The sequence below is a fragment of the Heptranchias perlo genome, chromosome 15 (genome assembly GCF_035084215.1).
Source record: "Heptranchias perlo isolate sHepPer1 chromosome 15, sHepPer1.hap1, whole genome shotgun sequence".
In the NCBI taxonomy this organism is placed as follows: domain Eukaryota; kingdom Metazoa; phylum Chordata; class Chondrichthyes; order Hexanchiformes; family Hexanchidae; genus Heptranchias; species Heptranchias perlo.
Genome location: NC_090339.1, coordinates 45,449,747 through 45,463,368, shown reverse-complemented (window position 1 = coordinate 45,463,368; position 13,622 = coordinate 45,449,747). Strand labels below are relative to the sequence as shown.

Genomic DNA, 13,622 nt, shown 5'->3' with positions numbered 1-13,622 from the left:
AGTTCAGGGCTGGGGAAGGGGGGATCCTTAGGGGAAGTTTGGCGTGGTGGGCTACGGGAAGGGAGGGAAGCAGGAGAGGCAGCTAAATGGATGATCTCAATCTTAGTGACAAAGAAGTCCATGAGCTCCTTGCACTTGTTGTTGGAGGTGAGGGTGGAGGGGGCAGGGGAGAGGGGTTTAAGAAGACGGTTTGTAGTGAAGAGAAGCCGTGGGTTATCTTTGCATTCCAGGATGATCCTGGAATAGTAAGCAGTTTTGGCAGAGGAGAGCAGGACCCAATAGTGCTTTACGTGGTCCAGCCCGATCTGGCGATGAATGGCTAAAGCAGTTGTCCGCCATAAACATTCAAGTCTGTGTCCCTTGGACTTAAGGGAGTGGAGATGGGGGCTATACCAGGTGGAGCAACCAGGGTGAGAGAGAATTAGGGTTTTACTGGGAGGCCATTCAGCCCATCGCGCATGTGCCGGCTCTTTGAAAGAGCTATCCAATTAGTCCCACTCACCTGCCCTTTCCCCATAGCCCTGCAAATCTTTCCTTTTCATGTATATAGTCCTTTTGAAAGTTACTTTTGAATAGGCTTCCACCACCCTTTCAGGCAATGGAATCCAGATCATAACAACTCGCTGCATAAAAAAATTCCTCCTCATCACCCCTCTGGTTCTTTTGCCAATTATCTTAAATCTGGGTCCTCTGGTTACCGACCCTCCTGCCAGTGGAAACAGCTTCTCCTTATTTATCAAAACCCTTCATAATTTTGAATGTCTCTATCAAATCTCCCTTTATCCTTCTCTGCTCTAAGGAGAACAATCCCAGCTTCTCCAGTATCTCCACATAACTGAAGTCCCTCATCCCTGGTATCATTCTATTAAATCTCTTCTGCCACCCTTCCAAGTGTGGTGTCCAGAATTGGACACAATGCATAAAGATGAGCAATGTGGGGTCCCGGATAGCTCAGCAATTTAAGCTAGTGTGTAAGTGAACCATACTGACCAGGCAATTCCCAGTTTAAATCCACTCTCTGCCAAGATCTCAGTCAGGGCAGAGGTAGGGGTGCTACAATTAACCTCAGTGTCTCCTGGTTAGGGAAGAGACAATCAGCCAGGGTTCCTGATTATTGCTATATAATAATGCCTGCTAGATATGTGTGTGTGTGAACATTGGGTGAGCGCCATGTTAGGTTTAGCTGTGATACTCCCTGCAATCAAATTGCCTAATAAAGCTCATACATGAAGATGTTCATTTGGCTGAGATATTGGAGGGTGACCAGGAACCATATTGCAGTAAAAAGTCAAAGCTTTCAGGACAAGAGGGGGGAGAGTAAAATGGTGGTATTGGAGGTCACTTTCTGAGAATGTGTTGGTGACGGGAAACCTCGCCTGCTGCCAGTGTATAAGTGTAAATTTGCAGGCAGTGCACCTGCGGTTTTCCATTTTGCATTAGTGGCGGGCAAGGTACCTGCTGTCAGTGTGTACTCAAAAAATTACACCTAATTTTGTTGAAGAATTTTAGAATTTGTTTGATTATTGTGACTACAGAAAGTGCAATTAATCCCCACCATTCTTTTAGGTGAGTTGCTCCGTATTTTTTTCCGGAGGTGGTTGACTGTCAGCATGAAAATTATTTTCCTATCGATGAAGTAAATTAGATATAATTGACAACAGCACTGAAACTCATAAGCTGTTTCCCACACATATGAACAACAGCAGGCTGCTCAAGAACATGTTACTAAAGGACAGGCTCGATGGGCCGAATGGCCTCCTTCTGTGCTGTAACGATTCTATGATTCTATGACTTCTCCCAATGATTCAGAAGCGATGACTTTACCACTGAGTTACTGGGGGAAGCACTAACATTTTCTTTGGCAGCTGGCTGCTATTAATACATGGGCCTAACAGCACAGTTTACATGTTTTGATGATGTTGCCAATTAATTCAATGTACAAAATTGTAAGAGGTACATTATAGGAACATACTTGCTAAAATGTAGTAATGAATTCCAGACTTTTCCACAACCACAATTAAACGCATACAAACAGATGCACACGGACACAATTTAATGGTTAAATTAAATGGATGACAGAGTTAGCCTCTTGTTGCTCATCTTCCTATAGTGAATCATACAAGCTACAATAATGTGCTCTCTAAATTGATACATGGTGGCAACTTACTCACTAGTGATAAAAAATCTACTAACATGAAGATCTTGCTGGGGTTATTTTCAACTTCGGTAGGGGTGTAAAGCTGGCGGTATTGGGATGGGTCGCCCATTATACACCCCGCCCAACTTGCCTTTCCATTGAAGTCATGTAATGGGCAGCCGATCCCATACCAGTAGTTTTACACCACTGCTAAAGTTGAAAGTTACACCCTCTGATTCCTAAATGAATTCAAGGATATTAAAGTGCTGAATTCCTTTCCTTATAATATTTGCAAGCATAATACATACTTAGGGAAGTTTAATAGCAGTTCATTTCTGATTTCCACCAACACAAATATTTTTACAGTCATTTGAATTCAGCGGTTCTGCACGTGCTAAAAAGTAGGATATTGAACTTCTTGTAGCACAGCAGCTCAGTAAGATGGAGCTGAAAAACTGATTTCTTTCCAAATTTGAAAGGGAAAAAGAAACCAAAGTTCCCACTGTTTTCTTACCAAAAATCAGGCCTGGAGATATGCCACATTGCATCTGTAATGTCAGGACGCACAGTGCGGTGCCTTCATACTGACTACAGCTATGTTGTTACAAAATGATCGCAATGCATACATTGATCGCAATAAACTGTTCACAGCATATACTGCAAAATTTCATCTTCAGTCAGACTTTTAAAAATATTTGTGCTTCGTGATACTATGGTGTTGTGGTGCTACTTTAGCAGTCAACATTTTGCAGCACAAAGTCCATTGACGCACACTATGAGCCTGAAATTCCATGGGGGTTGCGCTGCTGGCAGATGAGTGGCAAAGCACAACTGCTGTCTGCCCACATGCTCGGCCCTAGACCCTAAATTGAGGCAATGGGATCCTTTGCATGGTCAGGTTGGGCTGCCACCATTTTTAAAAGGGCAATTCAGCGGTGACTGTCCCAATCTGGCCTTGTTTCTCCGGGATTTCCACTGATCTTCTGCTGAAGTTACAGCGGGAGATTGGGAGAACTCCATGGATATTTTACCCCCAGGTTTTGAAATCGGCAATAACGACTGACTTTAGAGTTTCTTCTACGTGTTGTATCACACCCTCATCTGGTATCAAGGGACATGTAGGTCTGGAATTTCCTGGCATATTCTGGTGGAATTATAGCGTAAGTGTGGAGTTGTGCCATTTTCTTTAAGGAAATTTGCACATGGGTGACTTATGCTGGTTTATGCCAAAACAAAGCGGTGCACGAATTTCCTCGATCATTTGTAGCACTCCCGAGCAGCTAATGGGCCTGATATCCTATTGAGAGATGTTAAAATATTTGAAAGAGTTGAAAAGGTGTACTCTGAGGTTGGAGAGCTGAGCCAACATTATAACACAGGCCTGCAAGCTTTTTGTCCAGTTTCAGACTAGTTCAACAACAACAACAATAACTTACATTTATATAGCGCCTTTAATGTAGTAAAACATCCCAAAGCACTTCACAGGAGTGTTATCACACAAAATTTGACACTGAGCCACATAAGGAGATATTAGGACAGATATTATAACCAAAAGCTCTGTAAATGAGGTAGGTTTTAAGGAGAGTCTTAAGGGAGTGAAAGGGAGCGAGGTTTAGGAAGGGAATTACAGAGCTTAGGGCCTAGGCAGCTGAAGGCACGGCCACCAATGGTGGATTAAAATTGGGGATGCACAAGAGGCCAGAATTGGAGAAGCACAGAGATCTCGGAGGTGTGTAGGGCTGGAGGAGATCACAGAGATAGGGCTAAAGGTAATTGTACATTAATAGTGTGCATGAGACTCCTGTTGTTTATGAAATGACATCTATGTCAGACATTGGTACTACTGCAATTGACAGCATTTGCTAATATAGATGACTTGACCTTCAGATACCCAATGATGATGGAGGACCCACTTTTTCATGGATCTCATGAGTTGTATTAGGTTTCCAGCTAAAGCTTATAGCATGGAGCTGGATTTCTTGCCTTTCAGCAAAGGATGTCTTAGGACTTGTTTAGGAATGGTGGCGAGAATAAAAATAAGTAGGGGATTGCTGTGGATGAAAGTTATAGTTCCCTGTTGGAGTATCACTCCTCCATGCCCATGGTTATAACATAAAAGGTTACTTAACTACCAATGTGAGCCATATTCTGGGCAGTTTTGTGCTGTATACTTGCATCCATTGCACCCAACTGTGCTGGAACTACTCTAAACTTAACTGACAGACAGTGGAAGAAAGAATTTGCATTTATATTGCATCTTGCACATCCTCAGGATGTCCCAAGTGCTTCACAGCCAAGAAATTATTTTTGAAGTGTAGTCTCTGTTGTATGTAGGCAAACAAAGCAGCCAATTTGCATACAGCAGGATCCCACAACAGCAATGAAATGAGTCACCAGTTAATTTATTTTTGGTGGTGTTGGTTGCGAAATGAGTGTTGGCTAGAATACTGGGAAAGCGCCTTGCTGTTCTTTGAAAAAGAGCCTTGGGATCTTTTACATCTACCCGAACAGGCCTCTATCAGAACTACACAGAAATGTCAGTCCAGATTATATGCTTGAATCCACAACATTGTGACTCAGAAACAAGTATGCTACCACCATGACAAATTTCATGCTGTAATTCTTGGCTATAAAACTAGATTCGCTAGGATTTGTCAGTATTCTATTAAAAAATACATTTTATCATCTAATGAAGCCTTTAATAATTTTTTGTTGTCAATTTTCTCCCCTTCCGTCATCTTCTGAAGGTGCTGACTCTTTCTGGGCTATAGTTCCAAAAGCATCAGATACCATCCAGTACCTCGCCTAAGTGACCATTCTTAAAGCGATTGCCTAGATAGTGAGGTTGGCAAGCTATTTGTCATGGAGGACATCACAGCTGAGTCCGCTCCTCTCCTCGCTTGCCCTGGAAGTGTTCCATTTTCCAGCAGTAACATCCCTCATCATGATGAAGACAATATTTCAAAAAAATATTGGGCGTGGCCACTAGTGGCGCTGGAGGTCCCAACGAAGCGTGGGGAGGTGGGGGGGGGGGGTGGGGGGGGGGTGTCTCTGTATACCTAATCCTCCTTCTCGTTTCCCACATCTCGCTCATACTACAATCTTTTCTGATGCACGTGCTGGAGATGGTGTCAGCATGCATGCCTTACTCGCTCCTATCCCCGCTCCAACCCGTCTCCCTCTTTCATTGCAGGTGCCCAAGAACTGGAGCTGGCACCGTCTGAGGTGGTGGTGAAGGAGGAGGACACTGATAACAAAGCCGCACCATCTCTCGATCTGACATTCATATCCACCAGCTCAGATACTGACACTACGCGTAGTGTAGAGGCTCGGTTAGAGGAGGGATCTGCACGTGGTGAGACAATGGGCACAAGTGCGCAGGAGCGCGGGCGGGGGGAGTGGATACCACAGGCGCCAGCTCGCCAGAGGGTGAGGTTGCACAATGGTTCTGCTGCCGAGGCGTCGGATGAGGACTTCGATGGGCCAGGCTACAGAAGACGGCTGATGGGCGTACACCACCAAGTGCTTGGTGCACTGGAAAGTCTGCCAGAAAGCCTGCGTAAAATGTCAAGGAGACTGCTGCTATTGTGGCTCTGGGGACCACCGTGGAACGAGGCTTCCAGGGCGTCACAGCACTCCAGCAATCTGTTCTCCAGCTGATCACCAGAAGTGCTGAGGCGCCACCCCATGCAAGTGGCAGTGGCGCATGGCAGTCCAACCTGCTGTCCTCTCTCAGGATGACAGTATTCCTGCTCCCACCCCTGCCACTCCGCCAGTGCCCTTGATGTTGCCTGTCAGCCAGCCAGGCCAGACTGCTGCTGCCCATGCCAAGATGGTGCTATCTGAAACTGGGCCCTCCCAGCCAAGAGCTGCTCGAGGTCATCCTCCAAGGCCATCTGCACTCTCCTCAATTGAAGGTTAGCAGCCTTCCACCACCTATGCTCTAGCCACTGGGGATGCAACTCGTAAGAGCACTAGGAAAGGCAAAGGCTCATGAATGACAGGCACTGAGGGAATGCACAAGGGTTAATAATCTAATGATTGATACTTGAGTTAATGTGTTACATTATAAATATGGATTTGAAGTCACAGTTGGTGATGGTTTTCATTTTAGCGATGAGCTGCGGGAGGAGGCAACGTGTAATCATAAGGAGGACAATTGGATGTTCATGTGGGAGAGGACAGGTGGGGAGTGTAGGCCTGTTGTTGACTTGGGAGGAGTCGTTGAGGTTACTGATATCACTCGTGAGTAAGGTGAGCACGGAAAGCCCTGGCAGACAGGGCCTGTGCACATTGTTGCCTCCCTGCATCTTCCTCCACTTCCTCCTCCATCTCCTCTTCCTCCTCCTCCTCTGCCTCTGGTTCAGGGTCTTGGCGGATAGGCGGTGGCAAGGGCTGTTCCCTCATAAGGGCGAGGTTATGCAGCATGCAGCATACAATGACGAATCTTGACACCTGTTCAGCGGAGTACTGCAGGGCTCCACCAGAATGGCCCAGGCAGCGGAAGCGTTGCTTTAGGAAGCCTATGGTGTGCTCGATGATGTGCAATGTGGCCGCATGGCTCTCATCGTATGCCTGCTCTGCACATGTGCATGCATGCCTGACCTGAGTCATAAGCCACCTCATGAGGGGATAGCCCTTGTCACCAATAGCCAGCCTTTGATTTGCTGAGTTGGTGCAAAGATAGTTGGACTGCTGCATAATGAAGGCGTCATGGCTGCTGCCAGGGTAACGGGCATTGACCTGCATGATACGCTGTGTGTGGTCGCGCACCCGCTGCACCTTGAGGGAGTGGAACCTCTTTCTGTTCACAAAGGTGGCCGAATTGAGATGTGGAGTACGCACGGTTATACGTATGCAGCCAATGGCACCCTGCACATGGGGAAGCCTGCAATGCGAGCAAACCCTCGTGCTCGCTTGTTCGGCTTCTCTCTGTCAAGAGGGAATGTGATGAATTTGTTGAGCAGCTTGTACAGAGCCTCCGTGACCTCTCTTATGCAGCAGTGCACTGCAACCTGCGAGATGTTGCACATATCGTCGGCAGAGGCCTGAAAGGATTCAGAGCCATAAAAGTTCAGCGCCACAGTTACCTTGACAGCCACCGGCAATGCTGTCCTTGCCCTGCTCTGAGGCTGCAGTTGTGGCTGCAGCAGTTGACAAATCTCCGTCACAACCTCTTTGGTGAACCGTAGCCATCGGATGCACTGATCTTCGCTCATGTTGAGGTAAGAGTATTGTTCCCTGATGGCCCTCGTGGGATATGGCCTCCTGCTCAGTGCCCTGCACCGCCTCCTCCTCCTTTTCTCTCTCCTCGCACCTTGACCTGTTCTGCGTGGCCTCTCTGCATACTCCCAGTTGTGTTCAATGCCCAGCAGGAGCCCTAGCAGGCCACCCATGGTTGCCAGGAATCTTGTTCAGTACACTGTTGTAAATGACACCAACGATAATGCAGGACCTGCCTAACCACTCTTTATATACTATAGCAACTCTATCCAAGTACAGGAAGCTTCAACAAACACGTATAATTGTACCAGAAGCCAGAATCAGTAATCCAGCCAGTAACCTGCAACACCTGCACGATCCCTTTAAATAGTGCTGTTGGGGGTTCCTCCAGGACATCTAATACATATTCATGGTTAAGAAAATTCATTGTCTGGAGCATTGAGTGCCAAAATGGAGTCTGTCCCTTTAAATCAGCATTGCACACTAATCTCACGCATATTCTCCCTACTTTACATGATGCCGGCGTTCGTTATCTGCACGTGCTCAAACGCTTTTACCAAAATGGCATTCAGCGTACGTCATGCTAGAAGCGTGTGCGCACATTCCAGACGCCATTTTGGGACTTTAGGAGGCTGCGTATCGCCTGACAAACAGGTGCTACACGGCCCAATTTCTAGTCCGTTGTTTTGGCCCAAGGACTGGTACCCAGGAATAAACCGGTGTCTGCGTCCTGTTAGGAGAGCTTTCAATTTGTTTTGATTTTATTTTTTGTTCTTGAATTCAAGTCACAAGTGTTCATTTTCTTGATGCAAAACATTGTGGTAGGCCTGTTGAGTTGAATTTGGTTACAAATTATGTTCAGAACTTAAATAAGAATACAAAAATAAGCAAAAATAAAACTGCTACAGTATAGTGCCTTGTAATTTGCAGTGCAGGAGTCTTTATTAAATACATTTAGCTTGTTGTGCTCTCTCCCCCAGCTTCTGAGTTTAATAAGAAATAATGTTATGATATTTGAGATCCTCTATGATGATAATTTCCTGATTTTGTACAATTTTAACCATTATTTGCCAGTGTGTATCTGTTTCCAAATAAAAGTAGATATTTTTAGGAAACTTTCAGTCCTGTATTTAGAACTATGGGCCAGGACAGCGATGTGATCGCTTTGGAGAGGGTGCAGAGGAGATTCACCAGGATGTTACCAGGGCTGGAGCGCTTCAGCTATGAAGAGAGACTGGGAAGATTGGGTTTGTTTTCCTTGGAGCAGAGGAGGCTGAGGGGGGACATGATTGAGGTGTAAAAAATTATGAGGGGCACAGATAGGATGGATACTAAGGAGCTTTTTCCCTTCGTTGAGGGTACTATAACAAGGGGACATAGATTCAAGGTAAAAGGCGGGAGGTTTAGAGGGGATTTGAGAAAGAACTTTTTCACCCAGAGGGTGGTTGGAGTCTGGAACTCACTGCCTGAAAGGGTTGTGGAGGCAGGAACCCTCACAACATTCAAGAAGCATTTGGATGAGCACTTGAAATGCCATAGCATACAAGGCTATGGACCAAATGCTGGAATATGGGATTAGAGTAGACAGGGCTGATGGCCGGCGCGGACATGATGGGCCGAAGGGCCTCTATCCGTGCTGTATAACTCTATGACTCTATGACTCTATGACACATAGGAGTGGTGCTATGGCTGAGAGTTTGCATGTGTCATATTAAGCTGTTCCAAAAATATATCCCTAAGGGCTATATAATGCTTATTTTGGTGACATTGTCACAATGTTACACTGGAAATTAAAAGAAACAGAATCGGGCCCACTGTTAAGGTATTGTTTCTGTGGCAGGTATTCGTTTTGGTCTCTGTTGGTAAACAGGGAGGTGAATGTCTGCAGGGGTTCTCCCGATGGTCCTCCATTCAGCGGAAAGCCTGTGGCAAACCTGGAAAAACCATGTGAATGCTGTTTAAGCCCCTTTTCCAGACTTTCCATGGCTTTTGTAGAAGAGCCATTTCCACTCCTGTGGAAATGCATCCACGACAGAAGTTGCTGAATGTTTAAACCCACCCGTTTGTCTTATATCCCTGCCCTAGAGAAAAATCCCGCATCAAACAAGCCTACACAATGAGTAGAAAACACGAATAACCAGTGAAAATGGCATCTGCTGTCATGGCTATGAAAAAAGATGGCTAAAGCAATAACATTTTTGGAGCGTTTGACTATGAAATTACACTGCAATACCTGTGACATCACCTTAATCCACCTCACTTTTAGTCAATGACTTACAAGCTTTAAATGTATTTCTGTTTCTGTTCACAGCATAAAGCAGAAAAAACATTGGGAATATTTATTTTGTACAGCACTTGTCTAGCTGCACACAAAGAAATTAATTGAAGATATTACAAATTAAACACTGCGGAAAGTAACAGAAGAAAGTGACTAGAATTTTAAAATTTCCAAAAATGTAAAAAGGCCTTACTTCTTGACAGATGGGAAAGCTTTGCATTTAATGTTCTAATCACATAAAAGCCTAGAATTTGTTTCATTTTTTCACTGAATGGTATAAAAATAACACACAGCAATAATTTTTCATAGTTGTTTTTATTGCACCCCAAAAAAATCTCTAGAAAATGCATATGAGCAATTAAAGTAAATGCTGTCATTTGGCAAAGACGGTGATAGGCCAAGAGCCAGAAAAAGTGTTAATAAAAGAAAGTCTGAGGAGACTGACTTTCTCTTATTGATTTATTAGGAACCTATTCCAGTCGTGCACTGGAGACATGACTTGTATAAAATTACCCATGAATAGGCTTGTAAAAATAGAAATCTTCGACTTACTTATTGGCAGAAGTCATTGGATGATTTTTTACAATTAAAATGTGGACAAGGTACCAAATTCCATTTGTTATAATTAGGCAAGTAATTTAGTTTCTTTTCCCCCTTCTCTGCTGAAATAGAAGTATTTTCTTTTAGGCTTGAGGATTAATCGAAAGTGTCACGGTCTTACGAACATCAGATATGACACATATATCCTGCAAGCTCCAGTTTTTGACTTTGTTTGACAGTAACCTTTACTCACTAACTTTTCGTCAAGGGCTTAATCCCAACCAATGTCTTGCACAAGGTCCACTCTCTGGAATGCTGCACTATTAAGTAATGGATGCAGCTGAGCTCCTGATTTCAAACATGTTAAAAACTGTAGGATCAATAATTCTATTTTAATAGGGACACATTCACTTGGTGCTTGGGCCAAGGATAATCGTCTCCCAAAAGCATTCCTTTGTCTTCTTTTGCTGAAGAACAAGAAATGGAGAGGAAATGGCACTGAATCTTACCTTGGTCAACATCTCACAACCAGGCAGTCCAGGGATGGAAGTCAAGAGCAAATCTACCAAGGGTCACAAATGAAGGTGAGGCAGGCTGCAAAAGACCCAGGACTGTATTATAAGTACGACTACCTTTGGAAAGCAGTGCAACTATCTTCTTTAATCTTCGAGCTCGTTTCAATGCCAAACAAGAGTTCCTTTACCCCATGCTTCCCTCTTCCTTCTCACGCAGGTATAGGAACGTAGGAACTATAGGAAAATAGGAACAGCAGTAGGCCATTCAGCCCCTCGTGCCTGCTCCGTCATTTGATAAGATCATGGCTGATCTGTGATCTAACTCCATATACCCGCCTTTGGCCCATATCCCTTAATACCTTTGGTTGCCAAAAAGCTATCTATCTCAGATTTAAATTTAGCAATTGAGCTAGTATCAATTGCCGTTTGCGGAAGAGAGTTCCAAACTTCTACCACCCTTTGTGTGCAGAAATGTTTTCTAATCTCGCTTCTGAAAGGTCTGGCATTAATTTTTAGACTCTGCCCCCTACTCCTATAATCCCCAACCAGCGGAAATAGTTTCTCTCTATCCACCCTATCTGTTCCCCTTAATGTCTTATAAACTTCGATCAGATCACCCCTTAACCTTCGAAACTCTAGAGAATACAACCCCAATTTGTGTAATCTCTCCTCATAACCTAACCCTTGAAGTTCGGGTATCATTCTAGTAAACCTACGCTGCAATCTCTCCAAGGCCAATATGTCCTTCCGAAGGTGCGGTGCCCAGGAACTGCTCACAGCACTCCAGGTGCGGTCTAACCAGGGTTTTGTATAGCTGCAGCATAACATCTGCCCCATTGAACTCTAGTCCTCTAGATGTAAAGGCCAGCATTCCATTAGCCTTATTGATTATTTTCTGCACCTGTTCATGACACTTCAATGATCTATATACCTGTACCCCTAAGTCCCTTTGGACATCCACTGTTTTTAACTTTTTACCATTTAGAAAGTACCCTGTTCTATCCTTTTTTGATCCAAAGTGGATGACCTCACATTTGTCTACATTGAATTCTATTTGCCACAGTTTTGCCTATTCACCTAATCTATCAATATCGCTTTGTAATTTTATGTTTTCATCTACACTGCTTACAATGCCACCAATCTTTGTGTCATCGGCAAACTTAGATATGAGACGTTCTATGCCTTCATGTAAGTCGTTAATAAATATTGTGAATAATTGAGGCCCCAAGACAGATCCCTGCAGGACTCCACTAGTCACATCCTGCCATTGTGAGTACCTACCCATTATCCCTACTCTCTGTCGCTTTTCGCTCAGCCAACTTCCTATCCAAGTCCGTACTTTTCCCTCGATTCCATGGGCTTCTATCTTAGCTATCAGTCTCTTATGTGGGACCTTATCAAATGCCTTCTGGAAGTCCATATAAATAACATCCATTGACATTCCCCTGTCCACTACTTTAGTCACCTCTTCAAAAAATTCAATCAGGTTAGTCAGGCACGACCTACCTTTCACAAATCCATGCTGGCTCTCTCTGATTAACTGAAAATTCTCAAGGTGTTCAGATACCCTATCCTTAATTATAGACTCCAGCATTTTCCCCACAACAGATGTTAGGCTAACTGGTCTATAATTCCCTGGTTTCCCTCTCTCTCCTTTCTTAAAAAGCGGAGTGACATGCAATTTTCCAATCTAGAGGGACAGTTCCTGAATCTAGAGAACTTTGAAAGATTATAGTTAGGGCATCTGCAATGTGCTCACCTACTTCCTTTAAAACCTTGGGATGGAAACCATCTGGTCCTGGGAATTTGTCACTCTTTAGTGCTATTATTTTCTTCATTACTGTTGCTTTACTTATGTTAATTTTATTGAGTCCCTGTCCCCGATTCAATATTTGTTTTCTTGGGATCTCCGGCATTCGATCCTCTTTTTCTACTGTAAATACTGACGCAAAGTAATCATTCAACATGTCCGCCATTTCGCCATTGTCAATGACAATATCCCCACTTTCAGTTTTTAAGGGGCCAACACTGCTCCTGACCATCCTCTTTTTCCTAATGTAACTATAAAAGTTCTTCGTATTGGTTTTGATATCTCTTGCAAGTTTCTTTTCATAATCTCTTTTTGTAGCTCTTACTATCTGTTTTGTGACCCTTTGTTGATCTTTGTATCTTTCCCATTCGCCAGGATCTGTGCCATTTTTTGCTTTTTTGTATGCCCTTTCCTTATGTCTTATACTGTCCCTTACCTCTTTAGTTGTCCATGGCTGTTTTTTTTGGCAAGTAGCATTCTTGCCCCTCAGGGGTATAAACCGATTCTGTATCATGTTAAATGTTTCTTTAAACATTTCCCACTGATCATCAGTCGTTTTACCCATTAACAGATTTGCCCAGTTTACTGTAGACAGTCTCTGTCTCATCGCATTGACAATTGTAAACAATTTTACAACACCAAGTTATAGTCCAGCAATTTTATTTTAAATTCACAAGCTTTCGGAGGCTTCCTCCTTCCTCAGGTGAATGTTGTGGAAAAAATGTGCTGACTTCCTGATTCCCCTTCAGAGCTCCAGATGCTGAGTATTGTCATAGAAACGTAATGCACAACATGTACATCGACTTTTGAACTAAAAGAAAATTCCAAATAAAAATTTTATGTTCTAGCTGATGCAATATTCAAACACATTCACCTGAGGAAAGAGGAAGCCTCCGAAAGCTTGTGAATTTAAAATAAAATTGCTGGACTATAACTTGGTGTTGTAAAATTGTTTACAATTGTCAACCCCAGTCCATCGCCGGCATCTCCACATCATCCCATTGAAGTCGGCCTTACCCAAGTCTAGAATCTTAGCAGCTGATTCACTTTTTTCCCTTTCTTCCCTTTCAAACACTACATTGAACTCGATCATGTTATGATCGCTATTGGATAAATGTT

General features: G+C 43.8%; 1 protein-coding gene across 1 annotated transcript in view; it reads right to left on the bottom strand.

Moving 5' to 3' along the window:
* LOC137332805 (G-protein coupled receptor 12-like) overlaps window positions 1-12,669 on the bottom strand; it is a 62,131-nt gene extending 49,462 nt beyond the window's left edge. Inside the window, exons 1-2 of the mRNA XM_067996741.1 lie at window positions 12,535-12,669; window positions 6,991-7,185 (exon numbers count right to left, since the gene is read on the bottom strand). Coding sequence (XP_067852842.1) covers window positions 6,991-7,185; window positions 12,535-12,669 — 330 coding nt within the window. The remainder of the gene's footprint in view (window positions 1-6,990; window positions 7,186-12,534) is intronic.
* Between the last annotated feature and the right edge of the window lie 953 nt (window positions 12,670-13,622).